Source organism: Stegastes partitus, unplaced genomic scaffold (assembly GCF_000690725.1).
Source record: "Stegastes partitus isolate 25-593 unplaced genomic scaffold, Stegastes_partitus-1.0.2 Scaffold2145, whole genome shotgun sequence".
Lineage (NCBI taxonomy): Eukaryota > Metazoa > Chordata > Actinopteri > Pomacentridae > Stegastes > Stegastes partitus.
Window position 1 is genome coordinate 21,893 of NW_007579876.1, and position 15,572 is coordinate 37,464.

At 42.2% G+C, this 15,572-nt stretch overlaps 1 protein-coding gene across 1 annotated transcript in view; it reads right to left on the reverse strand.

Moving 5' to 3' along the window:
* Positions 1-193: 193 nt before the first annotated feature.
* gxylt2 (glucoside xylosyltransferase 2) overlaps positions 194-15,572 on the reverse strand; it is a 28,281-nt gene continuing 12,902 nt past the window's right edge. The window contains exons 2-7 of the mRNA XM_008304136.1: positions 13,979-14,177; positions 12,690-12,821; positions 6,908-7,159; positions 6,455-6,578; positions 2,919-3,091; positions 194-1,413 (exon numbers count right to left, since the gene is read on the reverse strand). Of these exons, the coding sequence (XP_008302358.1) occupies positions 1,237-1,413; positions 2,919-3,091; positions 6,455-6,578; positions 6,908-7,159; positions 12,690-12,821; positions 13,979-14,177 (1,057 nt within the window). The 3' untranslated portion in view covers positions 194-1,236. The remainder of the gene's footprint in view (positions 1,414-2,918; positions 3,092-6,454; positions 6,579-6,907; positions 7,160-12,689; positions 12,822-13,978; positions 14,178-15,572) is intronic.

Below are 15,572 nucleotides of genomic sequence, written 5' to 3' on the forward strand. Positions count from 1 at the left end.
AGATATTGTCCAAATAAATCTTTAGGAATCTTCTACCACACACTTGTCTACTATATACTGTGAGTTTGTCATAACTCTGTGACTGACAATTTCAAGAGGAATGCATTTCATCCATTTGTATTGCATTTAAATATTCCCATCTGCAAAAAAAATGCATCTTCCCACACACACGCGTAAATGAGGCTTCAGCAGGCTCGGTACATTGCATTGTTTTATTTAGAAACACATGTTGACTGTTCAGCCATTCTCAGTTTCCATGTTGAATGATTTGATATATTTAGACCATTACGCCACATTGAGAGTAATGTAAAAACACATGTTCACCACGGAGCACATGTCGTATTACAAAAGATTCCCTCTCAAACACACGTCCACACCATTCATTTCCTTCTAATAGCAAACATGGCAGACATTAATATTTATATGGCACATAATCATCTGTCACTTTTCATTTTGTTTTGTTTTAAAAATGCTAGCACTTTTGGTTTGGATTCAGTCAGTGTTGCATCAAATGTGGACATGTGTACACACAAAAACAAAAACATCCAGTCCTAATATAATTCTCAAAGTGCATTTTAACATTCTGTATTTATCATAAACGTCCATATTTCATCTGTTTGTGCTGTATTTAATACTGTCAGCGGCGTTTGGCAAACTGCAGAACAGACCAAGAACCTATGACTCTTCTCATTCACACCCCGGCTCACATTTCAAGTTATTTGCTGGTAAAAAAAAAACATTCACAATTTTCGAGGAGTGGTTTGTGAATCTACTACTGCACGTAGTAAAGTTGCCTTTGTGTGGCTCATGCCTCCCTAACTGTGGGGAGGAACAATTCAAAAAATGTTCCTGAAGAAGAAAAAAGACTGCTTTTGTTCAACACTTAGTTGGCAAAAGCGTGCCTTCATTTTTCCTTTTACGCTTGAGATGAGCTGATACTTGCATTATTCTTAATATAGAAATCATTTCAGTCTTTTTTTTTAGATTTCTAACACCCATTTCATCATATCGTGAAAACAAGAACAGCAATAAGGCAAACCTATTCTGCGGCATCACTGACCAGCACTGCATGCTTTCCCGTATAGGCTTTAAGACCTTATTACCCATCACTAGAGGATCACAATGTTCACCCTTAATCCAAGAGGTGTCGAAAACTGCCAACGCAGAGCCACCAGTTCGATCTGAGAGATGCTGGTGTGACACATAAATCCACAGGGAGTCCACTGTCTCCGTCAGTTATTTGTGCGGTTTGACGTGTCGCACCACTTTGTCCTCAAACCTCTCCTTCATCGTCTTTTCTATCTGCTTGAGGAAAACTTGAGGAATCCGACCGCACAAGGTGTTGACCGTGTCCAGGAACTTGGTCTGGATGGGGTAGAAGAGCGACTGGAACATGTTGTCCTTGAAGGGAAACTGCAGAGACAAAGACATGGTCCTGTGTCAGCTCCGACCCCAGAGCTATTTTCAGTTTGATATATATATATTTTTTTTAATGGAACACATCACACGCTAAATGGTATTTACAAATTCTGTCAGCAGGGGTGGGGCGGGGCTCCGTATTAATCATAAATTACGACCCGGCTCATCTTTAAGAGGCTTATCTCGGCAGAGCAGGGAAGGGAAACCGAGTCTGCTGCCGGAGAAAACAAATTCTAAATTTAAAAACTGACCCAGATTGTTTTAATGCGAGCAAGAGGAGAGAATTTGCATGACAAAATAAATACTCATCGCTGCTCCTTTTTCTGAGCGAAGGGAAGCTGTTAAAGGAACAGTACAACATGTGGGGGATATATGGGCATTACTCTGAGGCAGTTGCTGGAAGGAGCGTTCTTTTTCCACTTTTAAACAGGGCTTGGCCGGCAGCTTGCCTGGACTAAATATGTCAGACTGTATTAGAAGCACAACAAAAATGTATTTAGTTTTTCTCCTGAAGTTGGTTAAAGAATGATAAATGTTGCAGACTGCATTAGTTATATATATTTTAGATAGAAAACGTAAAAATAAATAAATATTGCTATTCGTCAGTTGCATCTTTAGCTTAGTTTCTTGTGTATTCTGTCTCTTTTTTTGCCCATTATACTTAAAATACAAGTGTAAGGAGTTGGACAGAGCCTGTAACCACAACTCTACTGTATGTTACTCCTACAATGAACCAGATAGTTGCTGCTGCTGGATTAATACCAGTGCAACCACAACACCGCTATTATAAATATAGGCATACATCAATGAGTTTGACTTCTAGAAAAATAGCCCGTGCAGGGTTTCATGTTTGCAGACAGCTCTAGAAACTGCATCCACAAACACGCACACAGCTACATCAAACACCATTATTTGCCTTTAATAATCTGACCTTTGCTTTAATGAAACAAAACCACCAGGAAATCAAATCCTGTTTTATTTTAAATTAGCACTATTGCTCCTCTAATTCTAAACCTCGGTACATCTACTTTGGAGCAGGCGTCTTTGCCGTGCCGTAGCAGGAGAAGCACAGCTGTAACTAATAACACCAATGAGGGCAGTGGAACTGACACACCTAAATGGAATGCAGCCGTCGCTGATGTGATTAGTTACACCTGTGAGAATGGTGAATTTCTGCAGCTGCCCGTGCAACATGTTCATTATGTGAAGCTACGGGATCCCGATCAGCTGCAGTCGGCGTTTTGATCAGTTCACTACGTTGCAATTAGCTAAATAAGACCGATGGAAATAAATACAGCATAAGATTATTTTTTGATATACAGTGGTGGTGGTGGTTGGCTATGAAAGATCTTTTTGTACTGATTGTCGATACTAAAAGTAATCTGAAACTTCTTTTTCCAACCGCCTCTCCAGCATTGGTGTTTCAACAGAGGGCGCTATGCATCAGTACCACACTGACTGTCAGTGACTTAACCTGAGGATCCTACTGGGATACTCACATCACGTATTGCATCATAAACTACTTTGAACGCCGGCTGCTTGTCGTCGTGATACACCCCGCGGTTGCCGTGGAGAATCGACACACCCTCCTCTTCCGCCCCTTTACAGTTGCTGCCGTACATGCAGTGGTCGGGTCTGTAGTTCCACTGGCAGGGAAAGATGAAGAGACACTCTGGAGGAGGGGAAAAAAGCACAACATCACTCATCTGTTCAATAGAAACGATTATATCTGTCTAGAATCTAAACAGCAACATTTAGTTTACAGGAATTTCATACGACACTGTCCCTACAGACAGAATAACCCTGTGCTACCTCTAATTGTGTAAGTTGTGTAATCACAATCAAACATGCAGATGTGACCACAATCCCCACGCTGTAATTTAATTTGTAAAAGAAGCCAGTGTTCTTGAAGAGAAAAACTAACCACATGAGCAGCAGTAGGAGGACATGTCAAACCACAATTGCTGTATCAATATGAACACAATGCGCCCCATTCATTCTAATTAAAGAGCTTTCCAGTTTTCCACATTCACGATTTGACATGTTGTCGAGTCTTTCTCTGGCCTCAGCCGGCTGCCTGGTCACACCCATCGACGCACAAAATTTTTTGAATGCATACTGGGCCTGATATGTGTGTGTGTGTGTGTGTGTGTGTGAACTCGTCTGTTGGAGTGTGTAGCTTATGAACGACACTAGAAGATGGTCTGATTGGAACAGAGTAAGGAAAAAGGCAACGTCTGCTTGTTTTTCTGTTTATTTATTTGCATCTAAACAAAGACAGTAAAAATAACACATCATAAAGTTGTTTACACTGCAGGCAATCAACCTCCACCTGCTCCGGTGCAGCAGCTCAGTGTCTGACGATTATTAAATTACGGCTGCTCGGTGTGAACAGTGCACATGGTGAACATCAAATACAAAAAGAAGCACAAATGTGGGAATATACTGAACAAAAGCATAAACACGGTATGTGATATTTGGCGAAGAGACGGACAGGATCAGGTTGACAGCCATCGATAGCTGTCTAAATGATTTCTTAGACGACAAATGCTGGAGCTGTGGTGCCTAGTTTGAGCCTGAACGGACACGTCAGCATCCAGCGAGCCAACAGAGCGTTCTCATCTTTATCATCACTGGCAAATAAAGCTGCATTTTAAGGTGGCTTTAACAATAACGGTTAAAAGGAGTGCCTCTAGCTGTGCTACAAAGCAAGTTCAACATATCCAGGCTTTCTTTATGTACGTCAGCTCGATTAAAACCAAAGTCCCAGTCAGAGCTAACAGGTATCGCGAATCATCATCTTTCTTTGTTAACTCAGCCTTTCTGCTTCAACATCTGCGCATGCTCACACAAAAGGAGGCGTTTTAATGTGTCATGTGCCTACTTCGGTCTACAGGCTATTCTAATGGAGTGCTATGAGGAATGTAAGGATTTATGAGGTTAAAAAACGCTGCTACTGCAAATGATTCAAGACTGAAATGCTGGTAAAAAAAAAAATATTGTTAATCACAAGGTGAAATGTATATTTTGTCAATCAGCTTTATTTTGGGCCAAATAAAAGGGAAATTAATGTTATTGATTGAATGCTCTCCGTAATTAATACCACTAGAATAATCAATTTCCAATCAGTGTTCTATCAGCTGCAGTAAAGGAACTTGACAGATAATTGGTACCAAACATTAAAACATATTTATGCGATTTCTGCATCACCAGCTACATGTCAGGTTCCCGCGGCAACGCAATTCAAACAGTGCGTGATACCGCATAGAGAATCAACAGGAAATGATTAGATTGAAGTGAGACGCGTCCTAGTGCCGATTTAAATCCAAAACTGTTAGCATAACATCCCCCGGACCAGGTTAGCTCCACAGCATCAGTTACCATGGTGATCTAGCAGGTTAAAATGGAGCCACCTTTATATAGCTATAGCTGCTAAAACACTAATCTCGCTTTGTAGAACAGCCCTCTGGTCACACTATCTGATCCTTGTCCTTTAAAGCCACATCTGTGGATATGGATGAACTCAATGGTTCAGAATTCATCCCCAGCTCGAAAACCTTTTGTGCACAACCGGCTAAACATCCATCCATCCATTATCTACACACCGCTTAATCCTCACTCGGGTCAAAGGGGGGCTGGAGTCTATCCCAGCTGACTGAGGGTGAAGGCAGAGGACACCCTGGACAGGTCACCAGTCTATCACAGGGCTACACTTAGAGACAGACAACCAAGCACACTCACATTCACACCTAAGGACAATTTAGAATCACCAATTGACCTCAACATGTTTTTAGACTGTGGGAGGAACCCGGAGAGAACCCACGAGGAGAACATGCAAACTCCACGCAGAAAGATTCCAGGTGTCCCCACCAGGACGCGACCTTCTTGCTGTGAGGCAACGGTGCTAACCGCTGAGCCACCTTGCAGCCCCAACTTAAAGACTGTGCCAAAATTCAAGCAGCATGTCAAATGTGCAGGAAGATTCCAGGTGTCCCCACCAGGACGCGACCTTCTTGCTGTGAGGCAACGGTGCTAACCGCTGAGCCAACTTGCAGCCGTGGCTAAATATTATATCACATAACACAGGGGTCTCCAATCCTGGTTCTCGAGGGCCACAGTCCTGCATGTTTTAGATGTTTCCCTCTTCCAACACACCTGATTCAAATGATCAGGATCGTTATCAGGCGTCTGCAGAGCTTGATGATGAGCTGATCATTTGAATCAGGTGTGTTGGAAGAGGGAAACATCTGAAACATGCAGGACTGTGGCCCTCGAGAACCAGGATTGCCCACCCACCCAAAAAATACCATTTGTACACTGCTTTTAAATCTTAGCACAGTGTATATTTGGTCATTTGAACCCACAATAGTTTTATATTTGACATAATTAATATTTATTGGTCATGAATGCTATATTTAACATAAAAAGTCTAAAGCGTATTTACAATGTTTGCCAAAAATAACACGAAGCAAAGAGCCAGCTCGATTTGTTTCCATTTAAACTCCAGCAAGTGCTCATCTAAAGACAGATCAAAGTCTTTCGTTTTCCAGACTGCCGAGCAGCGAGCAAAAAGAGGTCAGAATCACGGTGATGGATTAACATGAATATTCTTCTGGAGAAAGCAGAGGGCTCCGAGCCTTAATGTGTAAAACAAACACTCCGCTCCTCGGCTCTGATGTCGGACAAACATCGGCGGTGCCAACCCTGCCGACGTCCCGGAGCAGTTAATGCCCACATCTGGCCGCTGCAGCTGGAACTCAGTCTGCTGTTGCCTGCAGCCACAACCTTGTGTGTTTACTGAGCCAGACTTATGATGCAGACTGGTTTGCAAACAGTGGAATAAAGCGCAGTTTATGTGAACATGTTGATAGTGTGAAACTGCTGTGCTGGCTGTGTGCTCACTAATATTTCTAAATGCTGTTTATTTATATAGTCTGAAATGTTGGTTTCAGTTTAGTTTCATTCATTTTGAAGCTTTTGTGTGTTTTCTACATAGACAGTAGACAGTATGAACACACCAGTAGAAGCACTGTACCTGGGTTGTAGTGGAAAATAATGTTGAGGAGGTCCTGATCTCCCCAGGTGATGTGGTTCTTGTACTTCTGATAGAGCGGATGCAGAAGATCCTCCCATGACAGACCGCTGGGAATCATACTATTCTGAAATACCGACATCAACACAAACAGCTCAAGTGCAGCCTTTTTTTTTTTTTTCTGCAAAACTGAAAAACAAATCATCAAAGGAGGAGCACATTTACATTCCAGCTTCCATTTGCAATCTGCTGCCAGCACTAAAGCTGCTAAATTGAGCTCTGAGGGCAAATTTCTGTGATGCGAGCGTGGTAATCTGGAACGCTTCAATCAAAGCCCACTCAGAGCTCTCAGCCTCTGACGTGGGCTCAAAGAAACAAACCCATCAAAATGCAAAAGGGAAATCACAGCACACTTCTTAAAAAAAAAACAGAAACAGGACCAGGTTTTGACCTTACTTTGAACAGCGTGCTGCGGATCCTCGTGAGATTCATCAGCATCACACCGGAGTTCACCCCCGTGACTCCATAGAAAGGGTGCCGTGCAAAGCGGCTGTACCAGCCGATCTTGGGCACCTCGTGCTCCGGGGCCATCGCTGCCAGCTGCGTCGTATTAAAGGACTTCAGGAGATTCCAGATATCATCCATGGGCCGCAGGAACAGCACATCTGTGTCCACGTAGAGTAAGGAGTCCACGTCTTTCAGTATGACCTGGGAGCACAAAATCCAATCGTCAGTGTAATATTGATGCCACACAATCATTTAACTGGATCGAAGTGACATTTGCAGGCATGTTTAGCTATCGAGTCTGATGCATTGTTTGTTTGGCGGCTCATTCAGCAAGCTGTGATGCAGAAAAAGATGTGTGCTTATGTCTGTGAGTTAGATAAGAAAGTGACTAATGCGAGTTGTTGTTCAGGGAGTCTGTGGATGTTGTGTTGTGTAGCAGGCTGACTGTCGGCTCTGCGTATGATGTTAGCGCTTCATGCGAAATCCACCCCAACATTTACTAATTAGCAGAAAATGCAACGCACAGCTGTTTGGTTTGTCATCGGATTTTCAGGTGCCTATATTAGAAAGTTTTGGATGAAAATAAAACATGGTGATGGCACTAAATGTCAAGAGGGAAGCTCGCAGAATCCATCCAGAGAGAAGCAGGAACATCTGTAGCACAGATAGTGGAAATCCATCCAGCAGTTAATGAGATCTTTCAGTCTGGACTGAAGTAGTTGCTGACTGACAGTAAAACGTGCGATGATGTAAAACTGCTGTTCATAAACGACCTTTATTGCTTCATAGAAGGGAAAAAAAACACATTCTTCCCCTACAATGTCATGCTACACCTCTGTTTGCGCACATCCTGACACTTATTCATTCAAATATTAATTAAACAAAACGTCGAAGCAAGCAGAGAGCATCATGAGGTTCAGTCCAGATCAGATTAACTAAATATCAGAGTGTAGAGACAGTGTGATTTAAGGGACCTCGAACAGCTTCCAAGTTCTGGCATTTTAGAACTGTTTATACAGTTTTCTGATAATGGTGTGAAAAACACCAAAAATACAAAGTCAGAATAAAGTTCGTCGCGATCTGTGGAAGAGCAACTTAGAATTCACACATCATCCAACACCGAAGCTGAGGGCTGCAGAAGCGCAAGAAAGTGCTGACTTCTACTGTCAGCTAGGAACAATAAGATGAATTAAAGATAATTACATCCCATATCTGCTGATGAATTGTGCCGTCAGTGCATGGCAGAAAAATTATAGAGTTTGGCCGAGATAAGATTTGGTTTTTACTCCTCACTGCCATGGAGGCGGTTTTAAGATGTTGGGAAACTTTGAGAGTTTGAACTGTCTAGTTAAAGCAACGCCCCAGTGAAAAGTGAAAGGACATAATGTCATATTTATATCAATTACAATGTGCCATTTAAAACATGCGGGCAGACGGAGGTTCAGGATGTCTGTGTGACAGAATTGCAACACTGCTAACTAGGATGGCAAAGTCTGAGCTGCAGAGTTCTGCTCATTTTTGTTGGATTCTGTTGCAGACAGCAGCTGACGGAGCAACAGACCACCTATTTTTGTGTGTGTATACATTCACAGTTTTGCATGTTTTTGCAAAGCTGTGAATGACTTCTCTGAATAAGAAAACACAGATTTCAGCGTCCGTATAAATGCTGCCACTATGGTTATGCTGTACACATTTCTACAAAGGATTATAAACCACTAAACAGACTGAATGCATCGCCATCAGAGTTTTCTCTGAAAGCTCCTCTCCACAATGATGTTCAATAAATAAAACAGATATACATTAATTGTGTGGTGAGTAGTCAAAATTGAAAAGGCCACAGTTCACTGCAGTGTTGCAAATTAAATGATAAGAAAAGCTGTTAATGAAAAGTACCTCCGAAGAGGTTGCACATTATTACGTAGCCTGCATAGTAATGTATGCAAGAACCTGCCATGATATGGTTTTAAATAACGCTCTGTAAACTATGGGCAGTTTTCAACAAAAAAATAGCAACTTCTATCTTGAGATTTACCGTTACCTAAACTTTTAGGCTTTGGTGCCACTGTGTTTTATCAATCTGGAAAATCTATATCACAAATACGGCACTGCTTTAGACATACAGTCATTAGAAAGAAAATCAGTTTTTTTTAAATGTATCTGAACCATAGACTGTATAAAAGATGGACATAGCAACCGGCCCTGAAAAATGAAGCCAACCTGGAAGTGTCAAAAAACTATGTCTGCTAGCTGCTGGCTCCAAAAAGCCCTGGCTCCCATAGACTTGAATTGGAAAAGAACTGATCACAGATCATGAAATACTGCATTCCTATAGCTCAGGATTTTTTTCTTATGAGTTTTCATAATCAAATTCAGAGATCAGGTGGCCAATCTGAAAATAAATCAAAACTGAATTTTTAAAAAATCGTCAACATTATGCGAGGCAAGGGGCGTGGCTGGCTTGATTGACAGTCGACAGCGACGATGCAGACGAAGCGAGCAGAAGGCGGTAAATGTGGGCGGGCAGAGAGGGCCCGCCTCTCAATCCGTCTGACCAATCACTGCTCCTATGGCTCCGCCCCCCTCTGACGATTTTCACTGGCTCCAAAAATCCAAGATGTCAACCAGGAAGTAGCAAAACCCTGGCTTCGGATGATGTCACGGTAGCTACGTCCATCTTTTATACAGTCTATGATCTGAACAAGCAAACGTTTGATCTTTGTTTCTAAAGATCTCCAATTTCTTTTAAGCGAATCAATCCACTTGAAGGAAGATCATCTACAAGTGGTAGAGATTTCAAACCAGTTTGTCCAGCACGGCTTGACCTGGCAAATTCTTCCCAAGAGAGGATTGTTGTCAAATGCAAATTTCTTCAAAAGTCTGAAGAACCTTAAAATGGGCAGGTAATTCTTGCACTTGTTGGTATCAAAGTGCTGAGTGTACAACCAGGAAGAGATTGCACACATTTGGCCTGCATGGGTGCCAGAAAAAAAAAAGCCTTTGGTCTCTAAAAGGAAAATCTGAGCAAAGCTACAGTTTGTCAATGAGCATGCAGGCAAAGATCAAGCCTTTTGGAATAATGTGGTCTGGACAGACGGGGGGGAAAGAGCTGTTTGTCCACAGTAACAGCAGGCATGTTTGGTGCAGAACAAAGACAGTTTTCAGGAGAGGAATCTCTGACTAACTGTGAAGCATGGTGGTAGAAATGTTACAGTTTGGGGTTGTTTTAACTGAAGTCTGCATCTTATCAAAGGGTGAAATAATTGCAGGCCATCTGTTCAAAAGTTGGAATTAAACAAGAAGTCCACCTTGCAACACATTAATGATCCGAAGCACACCGACAAGCCTACCAGTGAGGCTCAAAAAGAAATGGAGGTTAAGGAAAGTCCCCACAACGCAGAGCAGTACAAACAAGAAAACTCTCAAATATCCTGTAACTGAAGGAATTTTGCAAGATGAGTGGTCATAAAGTTCAACAAGCTGATGTCAGCGACTGGTAGACAATTCTGCAAAACGCCTACAAGTTGCTATTTCTGCTAAAGGTGGCCATAGTAGCATCTGAGGCACTTACTTGAGGTACGTAATCCCTTTGCAGAACCATAAATCTGAATAAATTATTGAAAAAGTTGCCTTGTGCTGTTCAAGTGTATCACCTTTACCTATATATAGAATGTTTTCAAACAGGAACAAATGTCCAAATAGGCCCAAAAACAGCCAATAATTTCCACTCTGTACTTACTTTCTCACATGACTAAGTCTTTGCCATATGCAGTCTATAATTATTACACCTAGACAAATCACTTTAATGCGCTGTTCGGTAGGTGAGTGCAGCAAGTGAGACAGACAAAACACAATTAGTGGTGCTAACGTATTGACTTTCTTTCACATTTACATGTGATGACTTTTAAATGTCACAATCATTAAATAATGGAAGAGCTGCTGCAGTAGGAGGTGGACAGATTGGAGCAAAGAGACTGAATACGAGTAGAGCTCCCAACCCACCATCCATTCATCTATCTGTCTGTTCGGGACCAACTTAATTTCTCCAAACTTCCTCTCTGCTCTGTACCGGCTGACCAGCCCACTGCTTGATACTCTCCTGACTCAGCGGGTGGGACGGTGCAGGTGAAGAATATTAAAGAACAAAGCGTTGGATGCAGTGCATGAGTTGTTTTCTTCTAGAGAAAAAGAAGTAGTTTGGTTGCACTGCCCTGCTACTTAGTTGGAAAAAAGTCAGGAAATGATGCAGGATTTTAACAAAACCAATAACCTGAACCTGTAAATAACCTACTAGTATACTCCCCAACACTTTGCAAACAACATACAGTTGGATGAATAAATACGAAGCATCAAAAACTTCAGAATATCAGGAGTGAGGTCCAGTGTTACTGTCAAATTCGTCACAATCACGCTCCATTTCTCCATCACTTGTTGAACAGCGTCTCAAGGCGCCTGTCACAAACTCATTTGCTTGAGGCAGCAACCCACTGATTTTCAGCAAAGACACCATGGGCTCAGGAAGCACGAAGGAAAATGGAGCGTGAAATGGACGGACTGTTGGGCAACATCAGGAATAGTGCGGGTGTGGTACTGGATCAACGAGGTGAAGTGGTCAATTTACCTATCAGTGTACGTTCCAACCCTCACCTATCATCATAAGCTCTGGGTAGTAGAATGAGATCGTGGGCGAAAGGGGGTTTCTTCCACAAGGTGGCTTGGCTTTAAAGATATGGTGAGGAGATCTCGAATGAGCTTGGAGTAGAGTCGCTGCACCTTAAAGTTGAAAGGAGCCATTTGAGGTGGCATCTGATTAGAACACCTCCTGGGTGTCTTTGTTTGGAGGTTTTCTAGGCACATCCAACTGGGGTGGACCCCACTCACTTGAGGGACTATACATCTCATCTGGCCTGGGTGTGTGCCTTCATTTCCCCCAGGAGAAACTGGAAAATGTTACTACGGAGAGGGATGTTTAGTTTGCTGCAACCATGACCTGACCCAAGGAAAATGGATGGACATATAGATATTGCATGTGTTGGTATTCCTGTGAGGAAGAACGATAGATTTAAAGCAGCTTTGCAGTCGGGGCCCTGCAGTGTACATGCTTGTTTGACCTAAGTAATGAGTTGACTCAAAGCACATCGAAGCCAGGCTTGACAGCTTTGTGTATAGGGAGTGTAACAGTACACATCGTAGACTAGATGGATTGGGATTTCTGCAACATCTTTATTAGCAAGCGAAGGTACTGAATCAAGAGGGACCAATTCAACTCCTAAATAATTCTATTGTAGAGGCAACCGTATACAAGGTGCTCAGTAGGTGTTCCTTATAAAGCGAATATTGAATGTCCATTGATCGCCTTGCAGTGAGAGAAAAACAGCTATGGATCTGTTTGACCCGCGATATGTTCATTACATGGTAAGTAAACTGGCTGTTATTTCAACGAACACGAGCAGAGGAAGAAAATCAATATCCAGACACAAGCTTCACTTGATGAAATTACAGGATTCAGTCTCTGGAGACTGCTTATTTGTTAAGTAAGTGCCGCACAAACGGTGCGAAATCATCAATAACCACGCAAGTAATTAATTGTAACTGTGCGCTGAAATAAAATAAAGGCTTTGGAAACTGCTGTTTGGGTAGAAATGAAATGGGGTTAATGATGTTTTTCTTAATGCCGCGTTAATGACATTAAGTGCGGCGAGGATGTGAGGTGAGATAAGTGCTGCAGTCTTACAGGGAGGAAGAGTCTCTGAGCGGCGCAGGGCTTGAAGAGCTTCTTCCACTCGTCGGCGTTTCCCACAGAGAAGGAGATGGGGTAGATGCTGAACTGGAACTTGAATGAGACGGAGCGAGGCCACTGCTTCAGCTGCAAATGAAACACATATCACATGTTACAGCGAGGACGTGCCTAATGGACGCTGAGTGTGTGAGAAAGAGTCGGGATAAACAATAATTTCCCTGAAAGCTAATCTGCCTCTCCCTCTGTTCAGCGTGCAGAGGTGGCCATTTAAAATAATGTTTTTTTTTGTGGTTCTTTGCGGAACAAGCAGCTGCCAGCTGTTGTTTTTATTAAAAAGCTACAGTCTAAACAAGGAAAGGCAACCATCTTGAGGTCCACAGTGTATTGCTGAAGCTCATGTTAGTCGCTCAATCCCTCCGTAATCATCAGTTTAACAGTTTGGCCCTGAGAAAAGTGAAAGCGCCGCAAGCAATTGGCAGGGTTTGTGCTGACAAGGACAAGGGATCAACGGAGATTGAGACCAACCTTTCTAAAGCGCACACCGTGTCTCTTATCGCTGGTCGTAAGCTCCTCGCTGCTCAAACCCGGCACATGTGCTGCATTATCAGGGCCCCCGACTCCCATAGCTCCCCGTCTTCCACGAGGGAATTTTCTACACGTGGCATTGATTCGCTGCACACATGAAGGCAGGCTCGCAGGTTTAGGATTTACATTTTAAGCACCTGAGGTGATGTTTGAGGTCTATTAATTGAGGTGATGTTAACAGACTTTTAGTTACTGTATCAGTGGAACTAATCAAAGTCATGCCAGGCCTCTCTGTAAAGGTGACTTTGAAGTGTTGCACGCTGCTGGAGGAAAGAAAAAAAAAAGCAAGGTGTCTTGGTGATATATTACGCCCCGGCCTTGAGATAAAAGGGTTATACGTCTGTACTCGAGTGAGTCAGAGAGGCAGAGTTAAAAACTGCTCTGATCTTGATGTCAGAGTTAAACATGTGCTGCATTAAATCAGAAATCAGAGGGTTTTCAAAAAAAAAAAAAAAAAAAAGAGATCAAAAAAAAAAAAGCCACTAGCTCGCTTAGTCGATGGCATGGAGAGGGCTGAGACGCTGCTTTGATGTGGTCCAGCCACCCCCTTGTGGATGGAGCTCCAACCTTCCAGTAAAAAAAAAAAAAAAAAAAAAAAGAGATCCCCTGCACTCATGCAGAATGCTGCGGAAATAAAAGCACTTTAGCTGCTAATTCACTGTAATTATATATTTTTGGCCTCACTAGTGCACTCTTACCTTTTCTTCAAACTGCGGGGCCAAAGGGTCCTCAGCAAAAATGTGAAACTTGATCTTCTTCAGGCTGAACAGGAGGGCCGATTTAACCATGGTGAGGGTCTCGTCCAGACGATTCCCGCAGGCCACCACAGCCAAGTGCATGAAGTCCCCGGCCCGGGAACGCTTGGTCACGGGTCGGGCTGCGTAGCTCTTCTGTTTGCTAGGAAACACAAGGATAAAAAATGATCCGCTTGTACAAAAGAAAACAATTTCAGCAGCCACACTGGTCTATTATCTTTTCAATAAAAATGTAACAATAAGAGCAGGGAGATATAAAAAAAAGACTGTCTCCATTCATTGAACAAATGATGTGCAGGATGTGCAGTTTTCTTCACCCAGTAGTGTTTTTTTTTTTTTTTTAGATCTAAATGGGCCAAGGCCACATGTAGGGGGGAGGATGTGGAGGAGGTTTGGATCTGCTGACGGTCACAAACCCTGTTTCCCCTCACTCATCGCTTGTAAATTGGTCTGCGAGCTGCAGAGCTTGTGAAGAGCAATTTGTCCTCAACAGACGGACTACAGCGCACTTAAGTAATACGAAATGAAACCACGGTAACACACACCGTCAAACGAAACTTCCGCTTCCACTCCACTCGATACACGTATTTCTAATTTTCTTAATCCGACACATCCTGAGGGTTTGTGGCGATTGTTAATACCTACGCATACATGGCCATTAACGTTTTTTTTTTTCTTGCAGAAATTCACTAAATTATATAGCATTTCAGCACTTCCCCTCACACACTGACTCAGTGTAATGGCATGGTGGGAAAGCCTTTAAGAACACCTCAAACCCTCCACAGCAACCAGGGTAGTTATTAACTTCTTGCTCCCTAAAAGTCCCCTTAAAATTCCCATTTGCATCAAAAAAAAAGATTTTTCGCTTCATAAAAAAGATGCATTTCCCTGCCTCACTGCAGCACTGTAACATGCTTGCAGTAAAGATTACATTTAAAACACTTTTTTTTTTTTATGTTTGCATCAAAAATGTGAATGAAAATGTAAAATCTGACGGTTTCAGTTGCTAAACATGTGACTAAAATGGTTCAAAAACTGGTTCTTGAAACTTTTTTATAGCTTAATCATAATAATCAGATCACATATTAAAACAGAGAGCACATTTGAATAGGTCTGGATTGTTCTGTTCTTTCCTGTGAATACATTTTCTACAAACCGTTTTTTTATTTTTTTGTCTTGAGCCCCCCAAAACTCCACAAACTCACCAGAATGATCTGAATGTCTCGCCCCACATTGTCTCCAACATGGTTGTGCTAGAGACGAGTATTTGCTCCTAACTTTGAGTGCAATTAAAAATAAAAATCCAATTACATTCTTGCAACTGTTCTCCCTCCAAATAGGATGTTGAGAAGCATTGTGTTCTCCATATATCCATCTTTTGACATATTTACATCCAATTCTATTCCCATTTATGCCTCATGTTGTTTTTCCTCTTTTCCCCATTAGTTGCTGATATAATGAGGATATTGTTCTGCATTTCTTGTACTTGTAGACTCCAAATATGATTCCATTTATCCCATTTGCGTCTAAATTGCCA